Here is a 15,885-nt window from a genome sequence, read left to right as displayed (position 1 = left end):
AAAAAAAAACAGCTGCGTTTTTTCATATAGCAAACACAAAATATCCAACATTTGCCCCCAAAAATATCTCCATCCATCCATCCATTTCTACCGCTTATTCCCTTTTGAGGTCGCGGGGGGCGCTGGCGCCTATCTCAGCTACAATCGGGCGGAAGGCGGGGTACACCCTGGACAAGTCGCTACCTTATCGCAGGGCCCCAAAAAATATCTCAAAGTGGAATATTTAATGTGACGTAATTGGAGCCTTGAATTGGCCAATAATTCATAATTGATTTTGATTCACAATTTTTTTTTTTTTAAAGAAAGAAACAGCCAGCATGGCAGCTTTGTGTTATTATAGTAAACATTGCAACATGCTCTTGTTACATTTCACCTGTTTGCTCTTTTATACCACTTTTTGTGTTTTAATTTTTTTCCCATAGTATTTTTAAAATGTGCCATAGGGCCGTTAAAAAAATGACCTGCACTTTGGACACCCCTGGTCTAAGGTCAGTGGTCACATCCTGGCTGCACATGTCGACAAGGTGCCGCCGTTGTAGTGTTCACTCCCGCTTCTTCCTGAATTGCATCCTGTAGTTGCTTGGTAACAAAGGCTTTATTGGCCCCTTGGCACCTGCCCACGGTTCCAAGCAATAAAACCAGCTGGTGGAGACGTTCCCTTGTAGGAAGAGCAGTAAAAAACCGGATGCGCGCAATGAATGTTATCAGTAATCATGCCACTCCCCTGTCCCTGAGGACCACTTTCCAAGGAAAGTAGTGACAAGGCAGAGCAATTTATCACAAAATAACATTTCCGGCAAGTAATTGTTTTGTAAATAATTAATCAATTCTCTTTTAGATGTTTGAGAGGAGTCCTTTAAAGGCCTACTGAAATGAGATGTTCTTATTTAAACGGGGATAGCAGGTCCATTCTATGTCATACTTCATCATTTCGCCATATTGCCATATTTTTGCTGAAAGGATTTAGTAGAGAACATCGACGATAAAGGTCGCAACTTTTGGTCGCTAATAAATAAACCTTACCTGTACCGGAAGTAGCAGACGATGTGCGCGTGACGTCACGGGTTGTGGAGCTCCTCACATCTGAACATTGTTTACAATCATGGCCACCAGCAGCGAGAGCGATTCGGACCGAGAAAGCGACGATTTCCCCATTAATTTGAGCGAGGATGAAAGATTAGTGGATGAGGATAGTGAGAGTGAAGGACTAGAAAAAAAAAAAAGGCGAGGGCAGTGAGAGCGATTCAGATGTTATTAGACACATTTACTAGGAGAATTCTGGAAAGTCCCTTATCTGCTTATTGTGTTACTAGTGTTTTAGTGACATTATATGGTATCTGAAAGTCGGAGGGGTGTGGTGACCGCCAGTGTCTCCGGTGGGAGGAGGTAAGAGAGTCCGCAGCTGCAGGAGGACGCAAGCTCCGCTCATGTCTGCGGTAAGAGCTGACTTATTACCACAATTTTCTCACCGAAACCGGCCGGTTGACATGTGGTCGGGAACCATGTTCGCTTGACCGCTCTGTTCGCCTTCGGGAATGTAAACAAGGAAACACCGGTTTGTGTTGCTAAAGGCAGCCGCAATACACCGCTTCCCACCTACATCTTTCTTCTTAGACGTCTCCGTTATTAATTGAACAAATTGCAAAAGATTCAGCAACACAGATGTCCAGATTACTGTGTAATTATGCGATTAAAGCAGACTACTTAAAGATAGCGGGTCCATTCTATGTCATACTTGATCATTTCGCGATATTGCCATATTTTTGCTGAAAGGATTTAGTAGAGAACATCCACGATAAAGTTTGCAACTTTTGGTCGCTAATAAATAAACCTTGCCTGTACCGGAAGTAGCAGACGATGTGCGCGTGACGTCACGGGTTGTGGAGCTCCTCACATCTGAACATTTTTTACAATCATGGCCACCAGCAGCGAGAGCGATTCGGACCGAGAAAGCGACGATTTCCCCATTAATTTGAGCGAGGATGAAAGATTAGTGGATGAGGATAGTGAGAGTGAAGGATTAGGAAGAAAGAAAAAAAAAAGGTGAGGGCAGTGAGAGCGATTCAGATGTTATTAGACACATTTACTAGGATAATTCTGGAAAATCCCTAATCTGTTTATTGTGTTACTAGTGTTTTAGTGAGATTATATGGTACCTGAAAGTCGGAGGGGTGTGGTGACCGCCTGTGTCTCCGGTGGGAGGAGGTAAGAGAGTTCACAGCTGCAGGAGGACGCAAGCTCCGCTCATGTCTGCGGTAAGAGCCGACTTATTACCACAATTTTCTCACCGAAACCTGCCGGTTGTTATGTGGTCGGGAATCATGTTCGCTTGACCGCTCTGTTCACCTTCGGGAATGTAAACAAGGAAACACCGGTTTGTGTTGCTAAAGGCAGCCGCAATACACCGCTTCCCACCTACATCTTTCTTCTTTGACGTCTCCGTTATTAATTGAACAAATTGCAAAAGATTCAGCAACACAGATGTCCAGATTACTGTGTAATTATGCGATTAAAGCAGACTACTTAAAGATAGCGGGTCCATTCTATGTGTCATACTTCATCATTTCGCGATATTGCCATATTTTTGCTGAAAGGATTTAGTAGAGAACATCCACGATAAAGTTTGCAACTTTTGGTCGCTAATAAATAAACCTTGCCTGTACCGGAAGTAGCAGACGATGTGCGCGTGACGTCACGGGTTGTGGAGCTCCTCACATCTGAACATTTTTTACAATCATGGCCACCAGCAGCGAGAGCGATTCGGACCGAGAAAGCGACGATTTCCCCATTAATTTGAGCGAGGATGAAAGATTAGTGGATGAGGATAGTGAGAGTGAAGGATTAGGAAGAAAGAAAAAAAAAAGGTGAGGGCAGTGAGAGCGATTCAGATGTTATTAGACACATTTACTAGGATAATTCTGGAAAATCCCTAATCTGTTTATTGTGTTACTAGTGTTTTAGTGAGATTATATGGTACCTGAAAGTCGGAGGGGTGTGGTGACCGCCTGTGTCTCCGGTGGGAGGAGGTAAGAGAGTTCACAGCTGCAGGAGGACGCGAGCTCCGCTCATGTCTGCGGTAAGAGCCGACTTATTACCACAATTTTCTCACCGAAACCTGCCGGTTGACATGTGGTCGGGAACCATGTTCGCCTGTTCCATAGTAAAGCTTCTCCTTTCGGGAATGTAAACAAGGAAACACCGGTTTGTGTTGCTAAAGGCAGCCGCAATACACCGCTTCCCACCTACATCTTTCTTCTTTGACGTCTCTATTGTTAATTAAACAAATTGCAAAAGATTCAGCAACACAGATGTCCAGAATACTGTGGAATTATGTGATTAAAGCAGACTACTTAAAGATAGCAGGTCCATTCTATGTCATACTTGATCATTTCGCGATATTGCCATATTTTTGCTGAAAGGATTTAGTAGAGAACATCGAGGATAAAGGTCGCAACTTTTGGTCGCTAATAAAAAAGCCTTGCCTGTACCGGAAGTAGCAGACGATGTGCGCGTGACGTCACGGGTTGTGGAGCTCCTCACATCTGAGAATTTTTTACAATCATGGCCACCAGCAGCGAGAGCGATTCGGACCGAGAAAGCGACGATTTCCCCATTAATTTGAGCGAGGATGAAAGATTAGTGGATGAGGATAGTGAGAGTGAAGGACTAGAAAAAAAAAAAAGGCGAGGGCAGTGAGAGCGATTCAGATGTTATTAGACACATTTACTAGGAGAATTCTGGAAAATCCCTTATCTGCTTATTGTGTTACTAGTGTTTTAGTGAGATTATATGGTACCTGAAAGTCGGAGGGGTGTGGTGACCGCCAGTGTCTCCGGTGGGAGGAGTTAAGAGAGTCCGCAGCTACAGGAGGACGCAAGCTCCGCTCATGTCTGCGGTAAGAGCCGACTTATTACCACCATTTTCTCACCGAAACCTGCCGGTTGACATGTGGTCGGGAACCATGTTCGCTTGACCGCTCTGTTCACCTTCGGGAATGTAAACAAGGAAACACCGGTTTGTGTTGCTAAAGGCAGCCGCAATACACCGCTTCCCACCTACATCTTTCTTCTTTGACGTCTCCATTATTAATTGAACAAATTGCAAAAGATTCAGCAACACAGATGTCCAGAATACCGTGTAATTATGCGATTAAAGCAGACTACTTAAAGATAGCGGGTCCATTCTATGTCATACTTGATCATTTCGCGATATTGCCATATTTTTGCTGAAAGGATTTAGTAAAGAACATCGAGGATAAAGGTCGCAACTTTTGGTCGCTAATAAAAAAGCCTTGCCTGTACCGGAAGTAGCAGACGATGTGCGCGTGACGTCACGGGTTGTGGAGCTCCTCACATCTGAACATTGTTTACAATCATGGCCACCAGCAGCGAGAGAGATTCGGACCGAGAAAGCGACGATTTCCCCATTAATTTGAGCGAGGATGAAAGATTAGTGGATGAAGATAGTGAGAGTGAAGGACTAGGCAAAAAATAAAAAATAAAAATGCGAGGGCAGTGACAGCGATTCAGATGTTATTAGACACATTTACTAGGATAATTCTGGAAAATCCCTTATCTGCTTATTGTGTTACTAGTGTTTTAGTGAGATTATATGGTACCTGAAGTCGGAGGGGTGTGGTGAACGCCAGTGTCTCCGGTGGGAAGAGGTAAGAGAGCCTGCAGCTGTAGGAGGACGCAAGCTCCGCTCATGTCTGCGGTAAGAGCCAACTTATTACCACAATTTCCCCCTTTAAACCTGCCGGTTTACATGTGGTCGGGAACCATGTTCGCTTGACCGCTCTGTTCACCTTCGGGAATGTAAACAAGGAAACACCAGCTGTGTTTGTGTTGCTAAAGGCAGCCGCAATACACCGCTTCCCACCTACATCTTTCTTCTTTGACGTCTCCATTATTAACTGAACAAATTGCAAAAGATTCAGCAACACAGACGTCCAGAATACTGTGTAATTATGCAATTAAAGCAGACTACTTAAAGATAGCGGGTCCATTCTATGTCATACTTGATCATTTCGCGATATTGCCATATTTTTGCTGAAAGGATTTAGTAGAGAACATCGACGATAAAGGTTGCAAATTTTGGTCGCTAATAAATAAACCTTGCCTGTACCGGAAGTAGCAGACGATGTGCGCGTGACGTCACGGGTTGTGGAGCTCCTCACATCTGAACATTGTTTACAATCATGGCCACCAGCAGCGAGAGCGATTCGGACCGAGAAAGCGACGATTTCCCCCATTAATTTGAGCGAGTGTGAAAGATTAGTGGATGAGTATAGTGAGAGTGAAGGACTAGGGGGGGGGAAAAAATGGTGGGAGCGATTCAGATGTTATTAGACACATTTACTAGGATAATTGTGGAAAATCCCTAATCTGCTTATTGTGTTACTAGTGTTTTAGTGAGATTATATGGTACCTGAAAGTCGGAGGGGTGTGGTGACCGCCAGTGTCTCCGGTGGGAGGAGGTAAGAGAGTTCGTAGCTGCAGGAGGACGCGAGCTCCGCTCATGTCTGCGATAAGAGCCGACTTATTACCACAATTTTCTCACCGAAACCTGCCGGTTGACATGTGGTCGGGAACCATGTTCGCCTGTTCCATAGTAAAGCTTCTCCTTTCGGGAATGTAAACAAGGAAACACCGGTTTGTGTTGCTAAAGGCAGCCGCAATACACCGCTTCCCACCTACATCTTTCTTCTTTGACGTCTCCATTATTAATTGAACAAATTGCAAAAGATTCAGCAACACAGATGTCCAGAATACTGTGTAATTATGCGATTAAAGCAGACTACTTAAAGATAGCGGGTCCATTCTATGTCATACTTGATCATTTCGCAATATTGCCATATTTTTGCTGAAAGGATTTAGTAGAGAACATCGACGATAAAGGTCGCAACTTTTGGTCGCTAATAAAAAAGCCTTGCCTGTACCGGAAGTAGCAGACGATGTGCGCGTGACGTCACGGGTTGTGGAGCTCCTCACATCTGAACATTGTTTACAATCATGGCCACCAGCAGCGAGAGCGATTCGGACCGAGAAAGCGACGATTTCCCCATTAATTTGAGCGAGGATGAAAGATTAGTGGATGAGGATAGTGAGAGTGAAGGATTAGGAAAAAACAAAAAAAGGCGAGGGCAGTGAGAGCGATTCAGATGTTATTAGACACATTTACTAGGATAATTGTGGAAAATCCCTAATCTGCTTATTGTGTTACTAGTCTTTTAGTGAGATTATATGGTACCTGAAAGTCGGAGGGATGTGGTGACCGCCAGTGTCTCCGGTGGGAGGAGGTAAGAGAGTTCGCAGCTGCAGGAGGACGCGAGCTCCGCTCATGTCTGCGGTAAGAGCTGACTCATAACCACAATTTTCTCAGCGAAACCTGCCAGTTGACATGTGGTCAGGAACCATGTTCGCTTGACCGCTCCATTCACCTTCAGGAATGTAAACAAGGAAACACCGGTTTGTGTTGCTAAAGGCAGCCGCAATACACCGCTTCCCACCTACATCTTTCTTCTTTGACGTCTCCATTATTAACTGAACAAATTGCAAAAGATTCAGCAACACAGATGTCCAGAATACTGTGTAATTATGCGATTAAAGCAGAATACTTAAAGATAGCGGGTCCATTCTATGTCATACTTGAGGATTTCGCCATATTGCCATATTTTTGCTGAAAGGATTTAGTAGAGAACATCGACGATAAAGTTTGCAACTTTTGGTCGCTAATAAAAAAGCCTTGCCTGTACCGGAAGTAGCAGACGATGTGCAAGTGACGTCACGGGTTGTGGAGCTCCTCACATCTGAACATTGTTTACAATCATGGCCACCAGCAGCGAGAGCGATTCGGACTGAGGAAGCGCCGATTTCCCCATTAATTTGAGCGAGGATGAAAGATTAGTGGATGAGGATAGTGAGAGTGAAGGACTAGGAGGGGAAAAAAAAAAGAAAAGGTGAGAGCGTTTCAGATGTTATTAGACACATTTAGTAGGATAATTCTGGAAAATCCCTTATCTGCTTATTGTGTTACTAGTGTTTTAGTGAGATTATATGGTACCTGAAAGTCGGAGGGGTGTGGTGACCGCCTGTGTCTCCGGTGGGAGGAGGTAAGAGAGTTTGTAGGTGCAGGAGGACGCCAGCTCTGCTCATGTCTGCGGTAAGAGCTGACTCATAACCACAATTTTCTCAGCGAAACCTGCCGGTTGACATGAGGTCGTGAACCATGTTCGCTTGACCGCTCTGTTCACCTTCGGGAATGTAAACAAGGAAACACCGGTTTGTGTTGCTAAAGGCAGCCGCAATACACCGCTTCCCACCTACATCTTTCTTCTTTGACGTCTCCATTATTAATTGAAAAAATTGCAAAAGATTCAGCAACACAGATATCCAGATTACTGTGTAATTATGCGATTAAAGCAGACTACTTAAAGCTTGGATCGGGCTGGAAAAAAATGTCCGCCACAATCCGAGACGTCATCATCATACCGACTTTTTCAACAGGATACTTTGCGCGAAATTTGAAATTGCAATTTAGTAAACTAAAAAGGCCTTATTGGCATGTGTTGCATTGTTAATATTTCATCATTGATATATAAACTATCAGACTGCGTGGTCGCTAGTATTTTCAGTAGGCTTTTAATTGTACAACTGCTGCTTCCTGCTGGGTTGACAGTTTTATTGTGAGTTGATGGTAGTAATTAATTCTTGGCTACATGACACACCTCGGCCAGGAAATAGCTGACACGACCGTTTTACCGGACTGTGAAGAAGTGGCGGTGACTGCAGGCACGTGGACGTCAGAGATGTTGACTTTCTTGCCGCGCGGTCATAGTGACATCGATCCCTCCCACTGCACAGTCTGCAAACACCACACCCGAACCACTTCATGGCGTCTCTACCCCCACCGAGCTCTGCAACCTGCCACACCAGCGATAAGACATCAGACTTACTGTATGCTAACACTGCCGACAAGTACAGATCCCCTTCACCAGACCTGGGGCCGTTACGCTTTTCGATCTGGCCCACCGAATATTCCTGAATCATTTTTTTGGGGAGATATTTAAGATGTAAAGTGTAGCTGCCATTAAGATGTGCGCCCGTCTTTCCTGATGAATCTAAATTTTCAACTATACTAAGTCTTTACATGCTTGGAATCTGCATTAGGGATGCACCGATTAATCGGTAACCGAATATGGCAAAAAAAGCCACATTCGGCCTACGGTTGAATGAGTTAAAAACCAGGCCGAATAGTGGCGTGTGACGCAATTTTTTGACGCGGTGACGCAATCAACCAACGTGCAGTGTTAAATTTAAATTGTTTTGTACATAGTTAGTTTCCTTCTTTTTATTCTGAAGCTGAAGTACTGTTATTGTCAAATCTGTTCTGGCCTGGGATATGTTGTGTACCTGTATAAGTGTATGAGGTTACAAGCACACACTTAATTGAGATTTAGTGGGGCCTCTGTTTACATTATTAGCCTGTTGTGTAGGCTACCTGTATAAGTGTATGAGGTTACAAGCACACACTTAATTGAGATTTACTTGAGCCTTCTGTATACATTATTAGCATATCTACTGTGGCTAAGGAGACTTTTGCCAAAGGGACAATAATTCATTTGTTGTGGGTTTATCCACTTTAATGCACTTTATTTTTTTTGGAATGCGTGTTTTGTTTGAAAAACTGTGATTTTTTTGAAAAGCAAAGGCTACTGGAATATAAAAAAATGTCAATATTCAATAAAAAATTTCTTTATTTGAAAAACATGTTTAAAAATGTATTCTAGGCTATTTATGCAATATAAAAAAGTTGTGAAAAACTGCATTTATTATTCGGTATTTGGTATCCGGCCTTCGGCCAAGCGCTCAAATTTTATTCGGTTTCGGCTTCGGCCACAAATTTTCATTTCGGTGCATCCCTAATCTGCATCATATACTAGTTACTATGCTCATCTAATTACTGACGATGCTCATCTACGTCACAGCAGTTGAAGTAGGTGGTCAGCAGGATTGTTGATACATAGTAGGGCTGGGCGATATATCGATATAAACGATATATCGCAGGTTTGTCTCTGTGCCATATAGAAAATTAGTATATCGTAATATTCGATTATATGTTCTCACACAGTTGCTTTTAGCTGCGGGCATTACATTACTGGGGTTTCTTACCCCTTAAATAATGTTTTTAACAGGAATGTTAATATATAGCAGAAAAACTGCCCCAAAGCATGATGTTTCCACCCCCATGCTTCACAGTAGGTATGGTGTTCTTGGGATGCAACTCAGTATTCTTCTTCCTCCAAACACCACAAGTTGAGTTTATACCAAAAAGTTCTATTTTGCTTTCATCTGACCACATGACATTCTCCCAATCCTCTGCTGTATCATCCATGTATCCATTTTGGTATAAACTCAACTCGCCGGGTTTGGAGGAAGAAGAATACTCAGTTGCATCCCCAGAACCAGACGGGAGGACCTGGTGAATGACCTGCAGAGAGCTGGGACCAAAGTAACAAAGGTTACCATCAGTAACACACTACGCCGACAGGGAATAAAATCCTGCAGTGCCAGACGTGTCCCCCTGCTTATGCCAGCGCATGTCCAGGCTCGTCTGAAGTTTGCCAGATAGCACATGGATGATACAGCAGAGGATTGGGAGGATGTCATGTGGTTAGATGAAACCAAAATAGAACTTTTTGGTATAAACTTAACTCGTCGTGTTTGGAGGAAGAAGAATACTGAGTTGCATCCCAAGAACACCATACCTACTGTGAACTATAGTGGTGGAAACATCATGCTTTGGGGCTGTTTTTCTGCTGTTTGTCTGGCTGGCATCCAAATACTTAAAGGCCTACTGGAATGAGATTTTCTTATTTAAACGGGGATAGCAGGTCCATTCTATGTGTCATACTTCATCATTACGCGATATTGCCATATTTTTGCTGAAAGGATTTAGTAGAGAACATCCACGATAAAGTTTGCAACTTTTGGTCGCTAATAAATAAACTTTGCCTGTACCGGAAGTAGCAGACGATGTGCGCGTGACGTCACGGGTTGTGGAGCTCCTCACATCTGAACATTGTTTACAATCATAGCCTCCAGCAGCTAGAGCTATTCGGACCAAGAAAGCGACAATTTCCCCATTAATTTGAGCGAGGATGAAAGACTTCTGGATGAGGAAATTTAGAGTGAAGGACTAGAGAAAAAAAAGCCGATTGCAGTGGGAAGATTCAGATGTTATTAGACACATTTACTAGGGATAATTCTGGAAAATCCATTATCTTTCTATTGTTTTGCTAGTGTTTTAGTGAAATTAAATAGTACCTGAAAGTCGGAGGGGTGTGGCCACGGGTGTGTTGATGCTAGAGACTCTGAGGGAAGTCAAGCAGCTGCAGGAGGACGCTGCCGTTGTGTCCTTGGGCAAGACACTTTACCCACTTGCCCACTAAATACAGAGTCTCGGAAAACTGGCGTGCACAAGCGATCCCTCAGAAAGCTGGCGTGCACGTCACTTGTGCACGCCAGCTTTCCGGGACTCTTATTTTGTTAGCGCAGGCAGCATGAAGCAGGGCTTTTATTGTGAAGATAGGAAATGTGCAGTCGGCCTTTAGAGTTTTGACGGAAGGTACGGCGCGAGAGTCTGTTGAAATAAAAAGTGTTTCTCGCCTTCCTCTCTGTCATTTTTTCATAATAATGAACTGGCAGCAGACCCTCGGGTGCCGTGAATGTCAATCAAGCAAGCTACGGAATTTGCCGCCAATGTTTTTCTTGTAAAGTGTATGGAAGCTGGATGAATTAGATGCCAAAAACCAACCACTTTCATGTGGTATTGTACAGAAAGGACAACTTTTTTTCTCCTCCATTTGAAAATGTGGGCGTTATCATCATTACTGTCTGATTCCAATCAATGCAAGTCATCAGAATCAGGTAATACACCAACTTATATTCTTGTCTTCGTGAAAGAAAGACATCTATATGTGTTACACATGCTTGTATTATCATTAAACACATTTAACTTGTTTACAAAAATGTCTCTTTCATAAATAAATAAATATAAATGATATATATAAATGAGGTAGATCCCCTCGAGTTGGTCAATTGAAAAGTAGCTCGCCTGCGGAAAAAGTGTGGGCACTAGTGTCTCAAAGGGCTGCACAAACCACTATGCCATCCTCGGTAGACCCACATAAGGGCAAGGAAAACTCACACCCAGTGGGACATCGGTGACAACGAGAACCTTGGAGAGGACCACATATGTGGGCAACTCCCCCCCAGGGGACCGAAAGCAATGGATGTCGAGCGTGTCCAACATGATACTGTGAAAAGTATCCAAAGGTCCAAAAGGGTCCTACTCATTAAAGTGTTGAAAAAAAATATATATATATATTTTTTTACCGTTCACTTTTAACACAATGGTCTCGAGATCAACTTCAGATTTATTATAGCTCGGTTGGTAGAGTGGCCGTGCCAGCAACTTGAGGGTTGCAGGTTCGATTCCCGCTTCCGCCATCCTAGTCACTGCCGTTGTGTCCTTGGGCAAGACACTTTACCCACCTGCTCCCAGTGCCACCCACACTGGTTTAAATGTAACTTAGATATTGGGTTTCACCATGTAAAGCGCTTTGAGTCACTAGAGAAAAAGCGCTATATAAATATAATTCACAATTCACTTCACTTGCCTGTACCGGAAGTAGCAGACGATGTGCGCGTGACGTCACGGGTTGTGGGGCCCCTCACATCTGAACATTGTTTACAATTATAGCTTCCAGCAGCTAGAGCTAATCGGACCAAGAAAGCGACAATTTCCCCATTAGTTTGAGCGAGGATGAAAGATTCGTGGATGAGGAAATTTAGAGTGAAGGACTAGGGGAAAAAAAGGCGATTGCATTCACTAGAGAAAAGCGCTATATAAATATAATTCACTTCACTTCACTATTCGTCAATTATAAGTTTTTTTTGTAGTATATGTTTTTTGTTTGTTTGTTTTAGGCTCTTTTTTTGAAGAAAAAAAAAATACAGCTCAGTTTTTTATATGGAATACACAAAATATGCAACATTGCCCTCCAAAAAATATCTCCAAGTGGAATATTTAATGTGACGTAATTGGAGCCTTGAATTGGTCAATAATTCCTAATTGATGTTGATTGACTATTTTCTTTTTTTAAAGAAAGAAACAGCCTGCATGGCAGCTTTGTGTTATTAGAGTAAACATTGCAACGTTTTCTTGTTACATTCCACCTGTTTGCTCTTTTATATCACTTTTTATGTTTTTTATTTTTTTTCCATAGTAATTTTTAAATGTGCCATGGGGCCGTTAAAACTTTGGACACCCCTGCTCTAAGCAATGACAATACTTTATTGTACTGGAATAAACAACAGTACACATAATAAGCAACATAAAGGTGTTTCTTTTTTAAATGTTGCATACTGCAGTTATCAGTCAAACTCTTGTCACAATTAATGCAGAAAATGACGGAGAGGAAGGCGAGAAACACTTTTTATTTCAACAGACTTTCGCGCCGTCCCTTCCGTCAAAACTCTAAAGGCCGACTGCACATTTCCTATCTTCACAATAAAAGCCCCGCTTCATGCTTCCTGCGTTAACAAAATAAGAGCCTCGGAAAGCTGGCGTGCACAAGTGATGTGCACGCCAGCTTTCTGAGGGATCGCTTGTGCACGCCAGTTTTCCGAGACTCTGTATTTAGTTAGCGCAGGCAGCATGAAGCAGGGCTTTTATTGTGAAGATAGGAAATGTGCAGTCGGCCTTTAGAGGTTTGACGGAAGGAGAGTCTGTTGAAATAAAAAGTGTTTCTCGCCTTCCTCTCGGTCATTTTTTCATAATAATGATCTTGCAGCAGCCAGCGTCATCTCACAAGACCCTCCGGTACCGTGAATGTCATTTAAGTGACGTCTTGGTGAAGATTGATGATCACTCATTTTTAGGTCTATTTTTTTTTTTTTAAAGTCTGGCTGGGTATCTAAACCTATCTTCATCTGACCGGGATCTTCAGCTCTCACTGGATCGGTTCGCAGCCGAGTGTGAAGCGACCGGAATGAGAATCAGCACCTCCAAGTCCGAGTCCATGGTTCTCGCCCGGAAAAGGGTGGAGTGCCATCTCCGGGTTGGGGAGGAGACCCTGCCCCAAGTGGAGGAGTTCAAGTACCTAGGAGTCTTGTTCACGAGTGAGGGAAGAGTGGATCGTGAGATCGACAGGCGGATCGGTGCGGCGTCTTCAGTAATGCGGACGTTGTACCGATCCGTTGTGGTGAAGAAGGAGCTGAGCCGGAAGGCAAAGCTCTCAATTTACCGGTCGATCTACGTTCCCATCCTCACCTATGGTCATGAGCTTTGGGTCATGACCGAAAGGATAAGATCACGGGTACAAGCGGCCCAAATGAGTTTCCAGGTCTCTCCCTTAGAGATAGGGTGAGAAGCTCTGCCATCCGGGAGGAACTCAAAGTAAAGCCGCTGCTCCTCCACATGGAGAGGAGCCAGATGAGGTGGTTCGGGCATCTGGTCAGGATGCCACCCGAACGCCTCCCTAGGGAGGTGTTTAGGGCACGTCCAGCTGGTAGGAGGCCACGGGGAAGACCCAGGACACGTTGGGAAGACTATGTCTCCCGGCTGGCCTGGGAACGCCTCGGGATCCCCCGGGAAGAGCTAGACGAAGTGGCTGGAGATAGGGAAGTCTGGGCTTCCCTGCTTAGGCTGCTGTCCCCGCGACCCGACCTCGGATAAGCGGAAGACGATGGATGGATGGATGGGCTGGGTATCGACTGACACACCCCCCGCGGTCGACTGGTAGCTCGCCATCGACGTAATGGGCACCCCTGCTCCAGAAGGTCTTATCTTTGTCCACGTGATGTCAGATGAAGCAAAAATGGATGTGTTTGGAGGAGACGTGCTCGCATTTTCAGTAAATTGATCAAAGCAGCAAACTTCGTGAATGTTTTTTTGTGAGCAATTATGCGCTCCGATTAGAAAAAAAAAGGAAGAGTCGTAGAAATGATTGCAAAGCGGAGACAGCCGATGTCGTTGACAAGTGTACGCAGACTTTTGAGCAGGACTGTTTAGCTTGACCTTGTGACCTTGTGACCTTGTGACCTTGTGACAGAGCCGGACAGCGTGAGCGTGAAAGCCATGGCGGACCAGGAGGAAGACGAGGGCACGCAGTGGAGCTGCACCGCCTGCACCTTCCTCAACCACCCGGCCCTCAACCGCTGTGAACAGTGCGAGTTCCCACGCAACTTCTGAGCCAGAGAGGCCACGCCCCCCCCCCCCCCCACAACGCGCTCTTCGGCCCGCAGCGTGGGGAAGCAAAGTGCCTCTTCCTGACGAGCTGTCATCATCTTTCCTCCCTCAATGCTGCCCTCCCGAAGGTTTGACTGGATCCTGTTTACAGCCTCTTTCTCCCTCACAGTCCAACCATACCTCGCCTTGGAGACTCCCCCCCGCTCCCCTTCCCCCCCTCCCTGGATACCTCGCTGCTCTCCTACAGTATTATCACTCTAAGCCTTTTTTTGCTCCATTTCTGCCGTGTCTCAAAAGGAACACTTGTGGCCGTCCCCTCGCTGAGTGTTGACAGAGTCACAGTATGTTTACCCTCCAACTTAGTGATGGGTCAGTGAGCGTGTGCCACACTCACTTGCTGTATTGACGCTGCACTGATGCTGTGTAGGCGTTTCAGGATGCTGCCATTATTTACAGAACACACCATTTCCTTTCAATAGTCATTGAAAGGAGACACCTTCTCCTTTCAATGACTATTTACAAACCCCGTTTCCATATGAGTTGGGAAATTGTGTTAGATGTAAATATAAACGGAATACAATGATTTGCAAATCCTTTTCAACCCATATTCAGTTGAATGCACTACAAAGACAAGATATTTGATGTTCAAACTCAAATATTTTTTTTTTTTGCAAATAGAATTTCTTGGCCAAAGTAGTTGGGAAAGGGCATGTTCACCACTGTGTTACATCACCTTTTCTTTTAACAACACTCAATAAACGTTTGGAAACTGAGGAAACTAATTGAAAGTGGAATTATTTCCCATTCTTGTTTTATGTAGAACTTCAGTCCGGGGTCTCCGTTGTCGTATTTTCCGCTTCATAATGCGCCACACATTTTTGATGGGAGACAGGTCTGGACTGCAGGCGGGCCAGGAAAGTACCCGCACTATTTTACTTCGAAGCAACGCTGTTGTAACACTTGTCCTGCTGAAATAAGCAGGGGCGTCCATGATAACGTTGCTTGGATGACAACATATGTTGCTCCAAAACCTGTATGGACCTTTCAGCATTAATGGTGCCTTCACAGATGTGTAAGTTACCCATGCCTTGGGCACTAATACACCCCCATACCATCACACATGCTGGCTTTTCAACTTTGCGCCTATAACAATCCGGATGGTTATTTTCCTCCTTGTTCCGGAGGACACCACGTCCACAGTTTCCAACTAAAATTTGAAATGTGGACTCGTCAGACCACAGAACCCTTTTTCACTTTGCATCAGTCCATCTTAGATGAGCTCGGGCCCACTGAAGCCGGCGGCGTTTCTGGGTGTTGTTGATAAATGGGTTTGGCTTTGCATAGCAGAGTTTTAACTTGCACTTACAGATGTAGCGACCAACTGTAGTTACTGACAGTGGTTTTATGAAGTCTTCCTGAGCCCATGTGATGATATCCTTTACACACTGATGTCGGTTTTTGATGCAGTACCGCCTGAGGGATCAAAGGTCCGTAATATCATCGCTTACGTGCAGTGATTTCTCCAGATTCTCTGAACCTTTTGATGATTTTACGGACCGTAGATGGTAAAATCCCCAAATTCCTTGCAATAGCTCGTTGAGAAATGTTGTTCTAAAACTGTTCGACAAT

The 15,885-nt window shown here is 44.2% G+C and overlaps 1 protein-coding gene across 3 annotated transcripts in view; it reads left to right on the top strand.

Annotated features, from left to right (window-relative positions):
* tab2 (TGF-beta activated kinase 1 (MAP3K7) binding protein 2) overlaps nucleotides 1–15,038 on the top strand; it is a 100,749-nt gene extending 85,711 nt beyond the window's left edge. For all 3 annotated transcript variants that reach the window (XM_061894094.1, XM_061894095.1, XM_061894096.1), the window contains one exon: nucleotides 14,120–15,038. In XM_061894094.1, coding sequence (XP_061750078.1) covers nucleotides 14,120–14,259 — 140 coding nt within the window. In that variant the 3' untranslated portion in view covers nucleotides 14,260–15,038. The remainder of the gene's footprint in view (nucleotides 1–14,119) is intronic.
* Nucleotides 15,039–15,885: the final 847 nt, after the last annotated feature.

The sequence above is a fragment of the Nerophis ophidion genome, linkage group LG03 (genome assembly GCF_033978795.1).
Source record: "Nerophis ophidion isolate RoL-2023_Sa linkage group LG03, RoL_Noph_v1.0, whole genome shotgun sequence".
NCBI classification, from domain to species: domain Eukaryota; kingdom Metazoa; phylum Chordata; class Actinopteri; order Syngnathiformes; family Syngnathidae; genus Nerophis; species Nerophis ophidion.
The sequence above is the reverse complement of the archived record's forward strand: the minus strand, read 5'-3'. Positions and strand labels throughout refer to the sequence as shown.